The sequence below is a fragment of the Emys orbicularis genome, chromosome 15 (genome assembly GCF_028017835.1).
Source record: "Emys orbicularis isolate rEmyOrb1 chromosome 15, rEmyOrb1.hap1, whole genome shotgun sequence".
NCBI lineage: Eukaryota > Metazoa > Chordata > Testudines > Emydidae > Emys > Emys orbicularis.
This window is the reverse complement of record NC_088697.1, coordinates 1,936,452-1,952,784: the sequence shown is the minus strand read 5'-3', so window position 1 is coordinate 1,952,784 and position 16,333 is coordinate 1,936,452. Positions and strand designations below refer to the sequence as shown.

General features: G+C 64.3%; 2 protein-coding genes across 3 annotated transcripts in view; both read right to left on the bottom strand.

The window, feature by feature from the left end:
- SRRT (serrate, RNA effector molecule) overlaps positions 1 to 11,725 on the bottom strand; it is a 31,378-nt gene extending 19,653 nt beyond the window's left edge. For both annotated transcript variants that reach the window (XM_065417080.1, XM_065417079.1), the window contains exons 1-2: positions 11,607 to 11,725; positions 2,864 to 2,992 (exon numbers count right to left, since the gene is read on the bottom strand). In XM_065417080.1, the coding sequence (XP_065273152.1) occupies positions 2,864 to 2,992; positions 11,607 to 11,725 (248 nt within the window). The remainder of the gene's footprint in view (positions 1 to 2,863; positions 2,993 to 11,606) is intronic.
- A 2,145-nt stretch (positions 11,726 to 13,870) lies between these two features.
- On the bottom strand, positions 13,871 to 15,347 carry LOC135889314 (stress-associated endoplasmic reticulum protein 1-like). Its single transcript, XM_065417171.1, has 3 exons — positions 15,201 to 15,347; positions 14,909 to 14,984; positions 13,871 to 14,271 (listed from the first exon to the last, which is right to left on the bottom strand). The coding sequence occupies exons 1-3, from the start codon at positions 15,282 to 15,284 to the stop codon at positions 14,231 to 14,233; spliced, it is 201 nt and encodes a 66-aa protein (XP_065273243.1). The 5' UTR covers positions 15,285 to 15,347; the 3' UTR covers positions 13,871 to 14,230.
- Between the last annotated feature and the right edge of the window lie 986 nt (positions 15,348 to 16,333).

Here is a 16,333-nt window from a genome sequence, read left to right as displayed (position 1 = left end):
AGATGTGTAAGTTCAACTTTCATGATAAAGAGATTGCACTATAGTACTTGTATGAGGTGAATTGAAAAATACTATTTCTTTTGTTTTTTTAAAGTGCAAATACTCGTAATCAAAAATAAATATAAAGTGAGCACTGTACACTTTGTGTTGTAATTGAAATCAATATATTTGAAAATGGAGAAAACATCAAAAAATATTTAAATAAATGGTATTCCACATTATTAACAATGCGATTAATTGCGCGGTTAATTTTTTTTTAATCGCTTGACAGCCCTAGTTAAAACACAAATCATCAACGCTGTGTGACCAAATATACAAACTAAACATCCTTAATCGAACTAACTAGTTTTCAAGTAGTGTTTTTCTTCCTTTGCCTAGCGGTAAATTGCGATTATCATAAGCGATGGAAATGATTTTTCATCCCTCTCCGTGAAATGGACGCGTGCAGATGAAAATCTAATCTTTCTGAGCCTGAACGAGGGCATGACGGCAGTACGGCTGATGGAAAAGTGTGTCTAGAAAGGGAAGTCGCCCTCTCGGAGGTGGAAGAAAAACGTAAGAGTTTAACGTGCTCAAATCAGGGAGGAGCGGATAGTTTCCAGCCCAGAATTCTGAAAGAACTGGCATGTGAGATGGTTAGTAGCAAAGATTTTTAATAAATTTATCTATTCAAGGATAGTACTGTATTAATGGCTAATGTTGTACCTACATTTAAGAATGGATATGAGTCAACAATGCGCCCTTGTTGCCAAGAAGGCTAAAGGCATTTTGGGCTGTATAAGTAGGGGCATTGCCAGCAGATCGAGGAACGTGATCGTTCCCCTCTATTTGACATTGATGAGGCCTCATCTGGAGTATTGTGTCCAGTTTTGGGCCCCACGCTACAAGAAGGATGTGGAAAAATTGGAAAGAGTCCAGTGGAGGGCAACAAAAATGATTAGGGGGCTGGAGCACATGACTTATGAGGAGAGGCTGAGGGAACTGGGATTGTTTAGTCTGCAGAAGAGAAGAATGAGGGGGGATTTGATAGCAGCCTTCAACTACCTGAAGGGGGGTTCCAAAGAGGATGGATCTAGACTGTTCTCAGTGGTGGCAGATGACAGAACAAGGAGCAATGGTCTCAAGTTGCAGTAGGGATTTAGGTTGGATATTAGGAAAAACTTTTTCACTAGGAGGGTGGTGAAGCACTGGAATGTGTTACAGAGGGAGGTGGTGGAATCTCCTTCCTTAGAGGTTTTTAAGGCCCGGCTTGACGAAGCCCTGGCTGGGATGATTTAGTTGGTGTTGGTCCTGCTTTGAGCAAGGGGTTGGACTAGATACCTCCTGAGGTCCTTCCAACCCTAAACTTCTATGATTATAATGGGGGGGGGGGTGATCTTTTTATTCTAACTTCACTAGTATGCAAGACTTTAGAACAAACTGGGAAGGAAAGAATTGAGAGAGAGAAACAGCAAAGGGAATATAACGCTGCACAGGTTTACAAAAGGTCGATCATCCGGCTTTCTTCCTTTGAGAAAAGGGCAGGGGAATAGATCAATGTACTTGGATGTAAGCATTTGCTACGGTGCCACACGAGTTAAATCAGGGAAGGTGGGGATTAGTGCAAGAACTGGAAAGCAGACAAGGAACCGGCGGAAGGGGAGAAGGCAACGGGTTGTGTGGCAAGGGGAATTATCGGACTGGGGGGGAGGCTACTCACAAGAGTTCTTCAAGGATCGGTCTCGGGACAGATCTTATTCAGGAGTTTTGTAAATGAGCTCAGCACAACAAGTAGGAGGGTACTCATGAAATTTGGATCGGCGCACAGGAAGAACTAGAAGGCGGGAGTGACAGAAACGGGCTGAAATTCAATAGTCCATAACAACAATTACTGTTACAACCTGGGGCCTCGTCAGCTGGAAACAGCCGAGGCGGAGAGCAACCTGGGCGCACGGGCAATGAACCACCAACACGCCAGGGCCAGGGAAATGGCAAAAATGCGATCTAGGCTGCATCGGGCCAGGTATTGCCAGGAGACCCAGCGAGAGAAATAGTCACGCCGTTGTACAAGGCAGAGGGAAGCCCCATTTGGAATACCGGCCGCAAATCTGGTCCCCCAAGGTTCAAAAAAGACAAATTCGAACATGAATACTTGCAGAGAAGAGCCCCTAGGACGATGAGGGTGACGGAGGGCCCCGTCTTATGAGGGGAGGCTGGATGAATCTGACTCGTTTAGGTTCACAAACTGAACGGGAGCTGCTTGCTTTCTAGAAATACATTACGACAGGCGAAGAGCTATTGGAGCAAAAAGCCAGCATTGGATAAACTGGCTGGGAACAAATTCAGGCAGGAAATACGACGGCTTCTAACCGTCAGAAGGATGCGGTTCTGGCTCTGCCTCCCGATGCGAGTTGTGGGGGCAACCAGCTACGGGAGTTTTCAGAGAGCGCACAAACTTATCACCGGGCTGCTGGTGTTAGCGGGGGGCCGGACTTGGCAGTGGTGGGGGTCCCTTTATGTTCCTAACGCTCATGCTTCAGGGCTGCGGCCAGCCAGTGTCCGAGGTCAGGAAGGGTTTTTTTTGAAAATAAAATCTCAATGTATTCAGGAAGGTTATTTTTAAATTTCCTTCTTCCGAAGCATCAGGGATTTCCTTCTTCCTTCTCTCGGGAGCTAATGGATCACCTTCGTCTGCAGCACGGGGCACAGGATTATCTGGGTCTCTCTCCTTTACTAGTCTCCCTCGGGCACCTGGCCCCGCCTACTCTCTGCCTTGGGCACGGAACAGTCTAGCTTCCTATGGGGTGCGGGTGGCACGTGCACCCGACGGGTTAGACCAGCCTCGACCGCCACGGGCTGGCCCAGCAGGGGGTCGCTCACTCACCAGTCCCGGCGCATGCGTTTCTGGGGCGGGCTGAGCTCGTGCCGGGGGGGAGAGAAACGCTCCCGGCGGTTGCGGTCGTAGTCCCGGTACTCGCCCCGGCTGCGGCGCTCCCGGCCACGGTCCCATTCCCTACGGGGGGCAGACGGGCCGATCAGACCCCGATATACCCCTCCGCCAGGGGACAACTGCACGCCCCGATATACCCCTCCGCCAGGGGACAGCTGCACCCCCTCCCCCCGATATATCCCTCCGCCAGGGGACAGCTGCACCCCCTCCCCCCGATATATCCCTCCGCCAGGGGACAGCTGCACCCCCTCCCCCCCGATATATCCCTCCGCCAGGGGACAACGACACCCCCTCCCCCCCGATATATCCCTCCGCCAGGGGACAAGCGCACCCCCTCCCCCCCATATATCCCTCCGCCAGGGGACAAGCGCACCCCCTACCCCCCGATATATCCCTCCGCCAGGGGACAGCTCCACCCCTCCCCCCGATACATCCCTCCGCCAGGGGACAGCTGCACCCCCTCCCCCCGATACATCCCTCCGCCAGGGGACAGCTGCACCCCCTCCCCCCCGATACATCCCTCCGCCAGGGGACAAGCTACACCCCCTCCCCCCGATACATCCCTCCGCCAGGGGACGACACCCCCTCCTCCCGATATATCCCTCCGCCAGGAAACAGCTGCACCCCCTCCCCCCGATATATCCCTCCGCCAGGAGACAGCTGCACCCCCTCCCCGCCGATATATCCCTCCGCCAGGGGACAGCTGCACCCCCTCCCCCCCGATATATCCCTCCGCCAGGGGACAGCTGCACCCCCTCCCCCCAGATATATCCCTCCGCCAGGGGACAGCTGCACCCCCTCCCCCCAGATATATCCCTCCGCCAGGAGACAGCTGCACCCCCCCCCCCGATATATCCCTCCGCCAGGGGACAACGACACCCGCTCCCCCCGATATATCCCTCCGCCAGGGGACAAGCTGCACCCCCTACCCCCCGATATATCCCTCCGCCAGGGGACAGCTGCACCCCCTCCCCCCGATATATCCCTCCGCCAGGGGACAGCTGCACCCCCTCCCCCCCGATATATCCCTCCGCCAGGGGACAAGCTACACCCCCTCCCCCCCCGATACATCCCTCCGCCAGGGGACAGCTGCACCCCCTCCCCCCGATACATCACTCCGCCAGGAGACAAGCGCACCCCCTCCCCCCGATATATCCCCCCGCCAGGGGACAGCTGCACCCCCTCCCCCCGATATATCCCTCCGCCAGGGGACAGCTGCACCCCCTCCCCCCCGATATATCCCTCCGCCAGGGGACAAGCTACACCCCCTCCCCCCCGATATATCCCTCCGCCAGGGGACAGCTGCACCCCCTCCCCCCGATATATCCCTCCGCCAGGGGACAGCTGCACCCCCTCCCCCCGATACATCCCTCCGCCAGGGGACAGCTGCACCCCCTCCCCCCCGATATATCCCTCCGCCAGGGGACAAGCTACACCCCCTCCCCCCCGATACATCCCTCCGCCAGGGGACAGCTGCACCCCCTCCCCCCGATACATCACTCCGCCAGGAGACAAGCGCACCCCCCTCCCCCCGATATATCCCCCCGCCAGGGGACAGCTGCACCCCCTCCCCCCGATATATCCCTCCGCCAGGGGACAGCTGCACCCCCTCCCCCCCGATATATCCCTCCGCCAGGGGACAAGCTACACCCCCTCCCCCCCGATATATCCCTCCGCCAGGGGACAGCTGCACCCCCTCCCCCCGATATATCCCTCCGCCAGGGGACAGCTGCACCCCCTCCCCCCGATACATCCCTCCGCCAGGGGACAGCTGCACCCCCTCCCCCCGATATATCCCTCCGCCCGGGGACAGCTGCACCCCCTCCCCCCCGATATATCCCTCCGCCCGGGGACAGCTGCACCCCCTCCCCCCCCGATATATCCCTCCGCCCGGGGACAGCTGCACCCCCTCCCCCCCGATATATCCCTCCGCCCGGGGACAGCTGCACCCCCTCCCCCCCGATACATCCCTCCGCCAGGGGACAAGCTACACCCCCTCCCCCCGATACATCCCTCCGCCAGGGGACAAGCTACACCCCCTCCCCCCCGATATATCCCTCCGCCAGGGGACAGCTGCACCCCCTCCCCCCCGATATATCCCTCCGCCCGGGGACAGCTGCACCCCCTCCCCCCCGATATATCCCTCCGCCCGGGGACAGCTGCACCCCCTCCCCCCCGATATATCCCTCCGCCAGGGGACAGCTGCACCCCCTCCCCCCCCGATACATCCCTCCGCCAGGGGACAGCTGCACCCCCTCCCCCCGATACATCCCTCCGCCAGGGGACAAGCGCACCCCCTCCCCCCGATACATCCCTCCGCCAGGGGACAGCTGCACCCCCTCCCCGCCGATACATCCCTCCGCCAGGGGACAGCTGCACCCCCTCCCCCCCGATATATCCCTCCGCCAGGGGACAGCTGCACTCCCTCCCCCCGATATATCCCTCCGCCAGGGGACAGCTGCACTCCCTCCCCCCGATATATCCCTCCGCCAGGGGACAGCTGCACTCCCTCCCCCCGATACATCCCTCCGCCAGGGGACAGCTGCACTCCCTCCCCCCGATACATCCCTCCGCCAGGGGACAGCTGCACCCCCTCCCCCCGATACATCCCTCCGCCAGGGGACAAGCGCACCCCCTCCCCCCGATACATCCCTCCGCCAGGGGACAGCTGCACCCCCTCCCCCCCGATACATCCCTCCGCCAGGGGACAGCTGCACCCCCTCCCCCCCGATATATCCCTCCGCCAGGGGACAAGCTACACCCCCTCCCCCCCGATATATCCCTCCGCCAGGGGACAGCTGCACCCCCTCCCCCCGATACATCCCTCCGCCAGGGGACAGCTGCACCCCCTCCCCCCGATACATCCCTCCGCCAGGAGACAAGCGCACCCCCTCCCCCCGATATATCCCTCCGCCAGGGGACAGCTGCACCCCCTCCCCCCCGATACATCCCTCCGCCAGGGGACATCTGCACCCCCTCCCCCCCGATACATCCCTCCGCCAGGGGACAAGCTGCACCCCCTCCCCCCCGATACATCACTCCGCCAGGGGACAGCTGCACCCCCTCCCCCCCGATATATCCCTCCGCCAGGGGACAGCTGCACCCCCTCCCCCCCGATATATCCCTCCGCCCGGGGACAGCTGCACCCCCTCCCCCCCGATATATCCCTCCGCCCGGGGACAGCTGCACCCCCTCCCCCCCGATATATCCCTCCGCCAGGGGACAGCTGCACCCCCTCCCCCCCGATATATCCCTCCGCCAGGGGACAAGCTGCACCCCCTCCCCCCCGATACATCCCTCCGCCCGGGGACAGCTGCACCCCCTCCCCCCGATACATCCCTCCGCCAGGGGACAGCTGCACCCCCTCCCCCCGATATATCCCTGCGCCAGGGGACAGCTGCACCCCCTCCCCCCGATATATCCCTCCGCCAGGGGACAGCGGCACCCCCTCCCCCCGATACATCCCTCCGCCAGGGGACAAGCGCACCCCCTCCCCCCCGATATATCCCTCCGCCAGGGGACAGCTGCACCCCCTCCCCCCCGATATATCCCTCCGCCAGGGGACAGGTGCACCCCCTCCCACCCGATATATCCCTCCGCCAGGGGACAGCTGCACCCCCTCCCCCCGATATATCCCTCCGCCAGGGGACAGCTGCACCCCCCTCCCCCCCGATATATCCCTCCGCCAGGGGACAGCTGCACCCCCTCCCCCCCGATACATCCCTCCGCCAGGGGACAACGACACCCCCTCCCCCCGATACATCCCTCCGCCAGGGGACAAGCGCACCCCCTCCCCCCGATACATGCCTCCGCCAGGGGACAGCTGCACCCCCTCCCCGCCGATACATCCCTCCGCCAGGGGACAGCTGCACCCCCTCCCCCCCGATATATCCCTCCGCCAGGGGACAGCTGCACTCCCTCCCCCCGATATATCCCTCCGCCAGGGGACAGCTGCACTCCCCTCCCCCCCGATATATCCCTCCGCCAGGGGGACAGCTGCACCCCCTCCCCCCCGATACATCCCACCGCCAGGGGACAACGACACCCCCTCCCCCCGATACATCCCTCCGCCAGGGGACAAGCGCACCCCCTCCCCCCGATACATCCCTCCGCCAGGGGACAGCTGCACCCCCTCCCCCCCGATACATCCCTCCGCCAAGGGACAGCTGCACCCCCTCCCCCCCGATATATCCCTCCGCCAGGGGACAAGCTACACCCCCTCCCCCCGATACATCACTCCGCCAGGGGACGACACCCCCTCCTCCCGATATATCCCTCCGCCAGGAGACAGCTGCACCCCCTCCCCCCCGATATATCCCTCCGCCAGGGGACAGCTGCACCCCCTCCCCCCCGATACATCACTCCGCCAGGGGACAAGCTGCACCCCCTCCCCCCGATACATCACTCCGCCAGGGGACAGCTGCACCCCCTCCCCCCGATATATCCCTCCGCCAGGGGACAGCTGCACCCCCTCCCCCCCGATACATCCCACCGCCAGGGGACAACGACACCCCCTCCCCCCGATACATCCCTCCGCCAGGGGACAAGCGCACCCCCTCCCCCCGATACATCCCTCCGCCAGGGGACAGCTGCACCCCCTCCCCCCCGATACATCCCTCCGCCAGGGGACAGCTGCACCCCCTCCCCCCCGATATATCCCTCCGCCAGGGGACAGCTGCACCCCCTCCCCCCGATATATCCCTCCGCCAGGGGACAGCTGCACCCCCTCCCCCCCGATACATCCCTCCGCCAGGAGACAGCTGCACCCCCTCCCCCCCGATACATCCCTCCGCCAGGGGACAACGACACCCCCTCCCCCCGATACATCCCTCCGCCAGGGGACAGCTGCACCCCCTCCCCCCCGATACATCCCTCCGCCAGGGGACAACGACACCCCCTCCCCCCGATACATCCCTCCGCCAGGGGACAGCTGCACCCCCTCCCCGCCGATATATCCCTCCGCCAGGGGACAGCTGCACCCCCTCCCCCCCGATATATCCCTCCGCCAGGGGACAGCTGCACCCCCCCCCGATATATCCCTCCGCCAGGGGACAGCTGCACTCCCTCCCCCCGATATATCCCTCCGCCAGGGGACAGCTGCACCCCCCTCCCCCCCGATACATCCCACCGCCAGGGGACGACACCCCCCTCCCCCCGATACATCCCTCCGCCAGGGGACAAGCGCACCCCCTCCCCCCGATACATCCCTCCGCCAGGGGACAGCTGCACCCCCTCCCCCCCGATACATCCCTCCGCCAAGGGACAGCTGCACCCCCTCCCCCCCGATACATCCCTCCGCCAAGGGACAGCTGCACCCCCTCCCCCCCGATATATCCCTCCGCCAGGGGACAAGCTACACCCCCTCCCCCCGATACATCACTCCGCCAGGGGACGACACCCCCTCCTCCCGATATATCCCTCCGCCAGGAGACAGCTGCACCCCCTCCCCCCCCGATATATCCCTCCGCCAGGGGACAGCTGCACCCCCTCCCCCCCGATACATCACTCCGCCAGGGGACAAGCTGCACCCCCTCCCCCCGATACATCCCTCCGCCAGGGGACAGCTGCACCCCCTCCCCCCGATATATCCCTCCGCCAGGGGACAGCTGCACCCCCTCCCCCCCCGATACATCCCACCGCCAGGGGACAACGACACCCCCTCCCCCCGATACATCCCTCCGCCAGGGGACAAGCGCACCCCCCTCCCCCCGATACATCCCTCCGCCAGGGGACAGCTGCACCCCCTCCCCCCCGATACATCCCTCCGCCAGGGGACAGCTGCACCCCCTCCCCCCCGATATATCCCTCCGCCAGGGGACAGCTGCACCCCCTCCCCCCGATATATCCCTCCGCCAGGGGACAGCTGCACCCCCTCCCCCCCCGATACATCCCTCCGCCAGGAGACAGCTGCACCCCCTCCCCCCCCGATACATCCCTCCGCCAGGGGACAACGACACCCCCTCCCCCCGATACATCCCTCCGCCAGGGGACAGCTGCACCCCCTCCCCCCCGATACATCCCTCCGCCAGGGGACAACGACACCCCCTCCCCCCGATACATCCCTCCGCCAGGGGACAGCTGCACCCCCTCCCCGCCGATATATCCCTCCGCCAGGGGACAGCTGCACCCCCTCCCCCCCGATATATCCCTCCGCCAGGGGACAGCTGCACCCCCCCCCGATATATCCCTCCGCCAGGGGACAGCTGCACTCCCTCCCCCCGATATATCCCTCCGCCAGGGGACAGCTGCACCCCCTCCCCCCCGATACATCCCACCGCCAGGGGACGACACCCCCTCCCCCCGATACATCCCTCCGCCAGGGGACAAGCGCACCCCCTCCCCCCGATACATCCCTCCGCCAGGGGACAGCTGCACCCCCTCCCCCCCGATACATCCCTCCGCCAAGGGACAGCTGCACCCCCTCCCCCCCGATATATCCCTCCGCCAGGGGACAAGCTACACCCCCTCCCCCCGATACATCACTCCGCCAGGGGACGACACCCCCTCCTCCCGATATATCCCTCCGCCAGGAGACAGCTGCACCCCCTCCCCCCCGATATATCCCTCCGCCAGGGGACAGCTGCACCCCCTCCCCCCCGATACATCCCTCCGCCAGGGGACAAGCTGCACCCCCTCCCCCCGATACATCACTCCGCCAGGGGACAGCTGCACCCCCTCCCCCCCGATACATCCCTCCGCCAGGGGACAAGCTGCACCCCCTCCCCCCCGATACATCACTCCGCCAGGGGACAGCTGCACCCCCCTCCCCCCCGATATATCCCTCCGCCAGGGGACAGCTGCACCCCCTCCCCCCCGATATATCCCTCCGCCCGGGGACAGCTGCACCCCCTCCCCCCCCGATATATCCCTCCGCCCGGGGACAGCTGCACCCCCTCCCCCCCGATATATCCCTCCGCCCGGGGACAGCTGCACCCCCTCCCCCCCGATATATCCCTCCGCCCGGGGACAGCTGCACCCCCCCCCCGATATATCCCTCCGCCAGGGGACAGCTGCACCCCCTCCCCCCCGATACATCCCTCCGCCAGGGGACAAGCTACACCCCCTCCCCCCGATACATCCCTCCGCCAGGGGACAGCTGCACCCCCTCCCCCCGATATATCCCTCCGCCAGGGGACAGCTGCACCCCCTCCCCCCCGATACATCCCTCCGCCAGGGGACAAGCTACACCCCCTCCCCCCGATACATCCCTCCGCCAGGGGACAGCTGCACCCCCCCCCCCGATATATCCCTCCGCCAGGGGACAGCTGCACCCCCTCCCCCCGATATATCCCTCCGCCAGGGGACAAGCTGCACCCCCTCCCCCCCGATACATCACTCCGCCAGGGGACAGCTGCACCCCCTCCCCCCCGATATATCCCTCCGCCAGGGGACAGCTGCACCCCCTCCCCCCCGATATATCCCTCCGCCCGGGGACAGCTGCACCCCCTCCCCCCCGATATATCCCTCCGCCCGGGGACAGCTGCACCCCCTCCCCGCCGATACATCCCTCCGCCAGGGGACAAGCTACACCCCCTCCCCCCGATACATCCCTCCGCCAGGGGACAAGCTACACCCCCTCCCCCCCGATATATCCCACCGCCAGGGGACAGCTGCACCCCCTCCCCCCGATACATCCCTCCGCCAGGGGACAAGCTACACCCCCTCCCCCCGATACATCCCTCCGCCAGGGGACAAGCTACACCCCCTCCCCCCCGATATATCCCTCCGCCAGGGGACAGCTGCACCCCCTCCCCCCCGATATATCCCTCCGCCCGGGGACAGCTGCACCCCCTCCCCCCCGATATATCCCTCCGCCCGGGGACAGCTGCACCCCCCCCCCCGATATATCCCTCCGCCAGGGGACAGCTGCACCCCCTCCCCCCCGATACATCCCTCCGCCAGGGGACAAGCTACACCCCCTCCCCCCGATACATCCCTCCGCCAGGGGACAGCTGCACCCCCTCCCCCCGATACATCCCTCCGCCAGGGGACAGCTGCACCCCCTCCCCCCGATATATCCCTCCGCCAGGGGACAGCTGCACCCCCTCCCCCCGATATATCCCTCCGCCAGGGGACAGCTGCACCCCCTCCCCCCCGATATATCCCTCCGCCAGGGGACAAGCGCACCCCCTCCCCCCCGATATATCCCTCCGCCAGGGGACAGCTGCACCCCCTCCCCCCCGATATATCCCTCCGCCCGGGGACAGCTGCACCCCCTCCCCCCCGATATATCCCTCCGCCCGGGGACAGCTGCACCCCCTCCCCCCCGATATATCCCTCCGCCCGGGGACAAGCGCACCCCCTCCCCCCCGATATATCCCTCCGCCAGGGGACAGCTGCACCCCCTCCCCCCCGATATATCCCTCCGCCAGGGGACAGCTGCACCCCCTCCCCCCAGATATATCCCTCCGCCCGGGGACAGCTGCACCCCCTCCCCCCCGATATATCCCTCCGCCAGGGGACAGCTGCACCCCCTCCCCCCCGATACATCCCTCCGCCAGGGGACAGCTGCACCCCCTCCCCCCCGATACATCCCTCCGCCCGGGGACAGCTGCACCCCCTCCCCCCGATATATCCCTCCGCCCGGGGACAGCTGCACCCCCCCCCCGATGGACACGTGCCCGCCGGCTCGGGGCCGGGCCGCCGCGCACTGAGGCCGCACTCGCCCCGCCCCCACCTGTCGTTCCAGTCGTCTCGCCGCCGGTCGTCGCGCTCCCGGGACCGGTCGTAGTCGCTCCTCTCGCGCCGGAACTTGTCGCGGCGCCGCCGGTCGTACTCGTCGTCGCTGTCGCCCATGGCGGGGGCGGCCCCGCGCGGGGGGAGGGGGCGGGGCCGGTGTCCCTGGAGACGGGGCCCGGCGCCGCGGTTCTCGCTCTCGGCCCCGCGCTGCTGCTGCCGCTGCCGGCTCCGGCCCCACGCGCGCGCCCCGCTGGCTTCCTGCCGCCCGCCGGGTCCCCGGATGCAGGAGCCGGAAGCGGAAGTGGCCGCCCGGCCGCCGCCCGGCCGCCGCCGCGGCGCTCTGGAGCGGAACCGCCCTCTATGGCGCCTGAGTGGGGCAGGGGCGGGAGGACTCTGCGCGGCGGGCACAAGGAACTCTATGGTGCGGGTGTAGGGGGACGCTCTAGGAATTCGCGACTCTATGGTGAATGAGGCGGCTCGAGAGACGCTCTAGGAATTCGCGACTCTATGGTGAATGAGGCGGCTCGAGAGACGCTCTAGGAATTCGGGACTCTATGGTGAATGAGGCGGCTCGAGAGACGCTCTGGGGTGCGGGTGTAGGGGGACGCTCTAGGAATTCGGGACTCTATGGTGAATGAGGCGGCTCGAGAGACGCTCTAGGAATTCGCGACTCTATGGTGAATGAGGCGGCTCGAGAGACGCTGTAGGGTGCGGGTGTAGGGGGACGCTCTAGGAATTCGCGACTCTATGGTGAATGAGGCGGCTCGAGAGACGCTCTGGGGTGCGGGTGTAGGGGGACGCTCTAGGAATTCGGGACTCTATGGTGAATGAGGCGGCTCGAGAGACGCTCTAGGAATTCGCGACTCTATGGTGAATGAGGCGGCTCGAGAGACGCTCTGGGGTGCGGGTGCAGGCGCGGGAGAAGCAGCCGAGGGGCCCGTGGCAGCCGCTGAAGCAGCGAGGTTCTCTCCCAGGAAAGCTGATGCTCCCACTGCTCCGGCGAGTCCCACGGGGGCCACGCGCCCCTCGGCTGCTTCTCACCGCTCCGGACTAACCCGCCCCCAGCCCGTCGGGCACGTGGCCTGCACGCTAGGGTCCGCGTTGGAGGGAGAGGCGTTCTAGGAAGAGGTGTCGCTGGTGCGGGAAAAGGACAGTCTAGGTCGGGAGACCTCTATGGTGTGGGCAGGAGCGCCGCTCGAAACCACAGCCCAACTCCATGGTACATAAGGGGACGCTCTAGGGAGGGAAAACTCTATGATGTCCCTGCCCCCCCCCCCCCCCCCCGACTGGAGGAGGAGGGATCGCTCAGTGGTTCGAGCATTAGCTAAACCCAGGGTTGTGAGTTCAATCCTTGAGGAGGCCACTTAGGGATCTGGGGTGAAATCAGTACTTGGTTCTGCTAATGAAGGCAGAGGCTGGACTCGATGACCTTTCAAGGTCCCTTCCAGTTCTAGGAGACAGGGTTTCTCCATTAATTATTATTATTATACTCCTGAGTTCTCTCCCGGCTCTGGGAGGGGAGTGGGGGCTGGTGGGTTAGAGCAGGGGGGGCTGGGAGACAGGACTCCTGGGTTCTCTCCCCGGCTCTGGGAGGGGAGTGGGGGCTGGTGGGTCAGAGCAGGGGGGGCCGGGAGCCAGGACTCCTGGGTTCTCTCCCCAGCTCTGGGAGGGGAGTGGGGGCTGATGGGTTAGAGCAGGGGGGGCTGGGAGCCAGGACTCCTGGGTTCTCTCCCGGCTCTGGGAGGGGAGTGGGGGCTGGGGGGTTAGAGCAGGGGGGGCTGGGAGACAGGACTCCTGGGTTCTCTCCCTGGCTCTGGGAGGGGAGTGGGGGCTGATGGGTTAGAGCAGGGGGGGCTGGGAGACAGGACTCCTGGGTTCTCTCCCCGGCTCTGGGAGGGGAGTGGGGGCTGATGGGTTAGAGCAGGGGGGGCTGGGAGACAGGACTCCTGGGTTCTCTCCCCGGCTCTGGGAGGGGAGTGGGGGCTGATGGGTTAGAGCAGGGGGGGCTGGGAGTCAGGACTCCTGGGTTCTCTCCCCGGCTCTGGGAGGGGAGTGGGGGCTGGTGGGTCAGAGCAGGGGGGGCCGGGAGCCAGGACTCCTGGGTTCTCTCCCCAGCTCTGGGAGGGGAGTGGGGGCTGATGGGTTAGAGCAGGGGGGGCTGGGAGCCAGGACTCCTGGGTTCTCTCCTTGTGCTCAGTGGCCTCCCACACCCCCGTCTTCCTGGCCCCGGGGGGGGGGGAGGACAAAGCACCCAGGCGGCTGTTTTATTAAAAATCCCAACATTTAATGTATTTCCAGTAAACAGTCAGACATTGCGAAACCTGGGGGTGGAAATCACAGATTTTAAGGGAAAATCCTTCCCCCACACACCGTGACCAAACCCCAGGCTGCCTTCACAGGACCTCTGGGGGACACCCCCACCTTATGGGGGGGGAAGAGACGAAAGGGGAGCCGCCCTCTTCCCCCCAGGGCTGGAAACATACAAAGAGGCAAAAAGAAGGGGGACAGCGTTGGCAGGCGGGGGAGGGGGCGCGGCAGCACATCACAGAGGGTCACTGGAGGTCCAGGAGGTATCCCAGAATTCCCTGAGAAGAGGCGTGGGAGGGAGAGCGGCGTTTCCCATCATCCTCCGAGGCGGATGCTCTGGATTATCTGGAAGATAGCTGGGGAGAAGGGGGCAGAGTGAGGCTGGTGTGTGTGTGGGGGGGCTCTCAGGGGCACAGCTTGGGGTAATGGGAGGGGCTTATTCTCAGGCTCCGCCCCCTCCCAAGGCCAGTTGGGTTGCGCACCTACTGCAGTGAGGGGCAGGCCAAGATCCAGAGGAACCTCAAGGAGCCAAAGCCTTAATTCGGGGCTCATCCCATTAGTAGGTTTCAGAGTCAACACACTGGCATGGAGCATCTGCCTGTCTCTAGGTCCCAACAGGAAATTTCGGGACTAACACAACACCTGTGGTGCATCAGGCTCCCCATTACTAGGTTCAAGAGTTAACACCACCATTGCCCTCATTCTTAGGTTCTCGGCTGGGGGGCGCTCCTGCCTCTAGTCCCAATCATTGGGTTCCGGGGTAAACCTCACCCTCTTGGATTCCCACTGTTAGGTCTCAGGGTAAACGCGGTCCAACGGACCAGGATGCCATAACGAGGAAACAGCATAAACACCCCCCTGCAGCTCTGCTACCATTAGGCTTCAGGGTTAACACTCTAAATCCTTCCCAAGAACAGGCCCTAATAGGCAGATCTCTGTCCCTAGGCCCCATCGTTAGGATCCAGAGTGAACAGACCATCCCGCCTGACTCACCTGAGCCACAGACCACGAACACGAAGAGGGCCAGCAGCCACGGCCCCACAGCGGCTTTCTCTTCTGGGGGGGCTTTCTGTGTGGGACGGAGAGAGCATTAGAGATGGGAACTCACACCCCCCCCCCAGCTCTGCCAGTGCCCCTCACACCCGACCCACAGCCCCTGCCAGCCCTGCCCCCCCCCAGCTCTGCCGGTGCCCCTCACTCCCGACCCGCAGCCCCTGCCAGACCAGCCCTGCCCCCCACCCAGCTCTGCCGGTGCCCCTCACTCCCGACACACAGCCCCGCGTACCGGGGCGCGGTGCAGGCCCCCTCGCTGGGTGATGCTCTTGCTGTGTCTCTCGTTCGCCACCCTCATGCGCTGCACCCCGGACATGGTCCCGCCGGGCCCCCCCCGCCCCGGACTGGCCTAGACTCTGCGTCACTAACCGCGCATGCGCCGGGGACGGGGGGCGAAAAAAGTCGCGCGGCGCCCCAGGGCGCATGCGCCGCACCCACAAGAGGCGGAAGCGACGGGGCGGCCCTTGCGCGTGCCTGACGTGGCGAACTTTGGTCGCACACGTGACGTCTTTAGCCCTCGCTCATCCGCCGGGCGTCACTACTGCGCATGTGCGGCACGGGTAGCGGCAGATCCCAGATGACGTCACTGATCAGGTGACAGGGGAGACGCCATTTTGGAACATCTCCTCTAATGCGCACGCGCACAGGCTTGGCGCCAAGCAGAACGCAGTTATTGGTCCCCCCACACACGAGTTCTGCGGCATCACGTGACAGGCGACAGGCGAAGACATTTCGCACTGTAGCCCCCATGGGCGCGGCCATCTTTGTTTCTTTGGCCTTTGGGGCTTCCATGGGTCACGTGTTCAGGGACTGATGCCAACCTGAGGGAGGCCATATTGTCTCCCAGTTGTCATGTGATAAAGGGAAATAAAGAGCCCCGCCCCTTGTGAAAATAAGGTGGTGGGAATCGAGGAGTTCTCCCTTCTCCACCAGCTCCCCCTCCCCGAGCCAGGGAGAGAACCCAGGAGTCCGGACTCCCAGCCTCCCCTGCTCTGACCCACCAGCCCCCACTCCCCTCCCAGAGCTGGGGAGAGAACCCAGGAGTCCGGGCTCCCAGCCCCCCCCTGCTCTAACCCACCAGCCCCCACTCCCCTCCCAGAGCTGGGGAGAGAACCCAGGAGTCCGGACTCCCAGCCTCCCCTGCTCTGACCCACCAGCCCCCACTCCCCTCCCAGAGCTGGGGAGAGAACCCAGGAGTCCGGGCTCCCAGCCCCCCCTGCTCTAACCCACCAGCCCCCACTCCCCTCCCAGAGCTGGGGAGAGAACCCAGGAGTCCTGGCTCCCAGCCCCCCCTGCTCTAACCCACCAGCCCCCACTCCCCTCCCAGAGCTGGGGAGAGAACCCAGGAGTCCGGGCTCCCAGCCC

What these genes read in the sequence shown, in the direction of transcription:
- LOC135889314 (XM_065417171.1), bottom strand. Translation starts at nt 15,284, where the DNA reads ATGTCCGGGGTGCAGCGCATGAGGGTGGCGAACGAGAGACACAGCAAG. An exon ending in GGGGCCTGCACCGCGCCCCG is followed by an intron (nt 14,985 to 15,200) that starts GTACGCGGGGCT and finishes CGTCCCACACAG; the next exon opens with AAAGCCCCCCCAGAAGAGAA. An exon ending in GTTCGTGGTCTGTGGCTCAG is followed by an intron (nt 14,272 to 14,908) that starts GTGAGTCAGGCG and finishes CCTTCTCCCCAG; the next exon opens with CTATCTTCCAGATAATCCAG.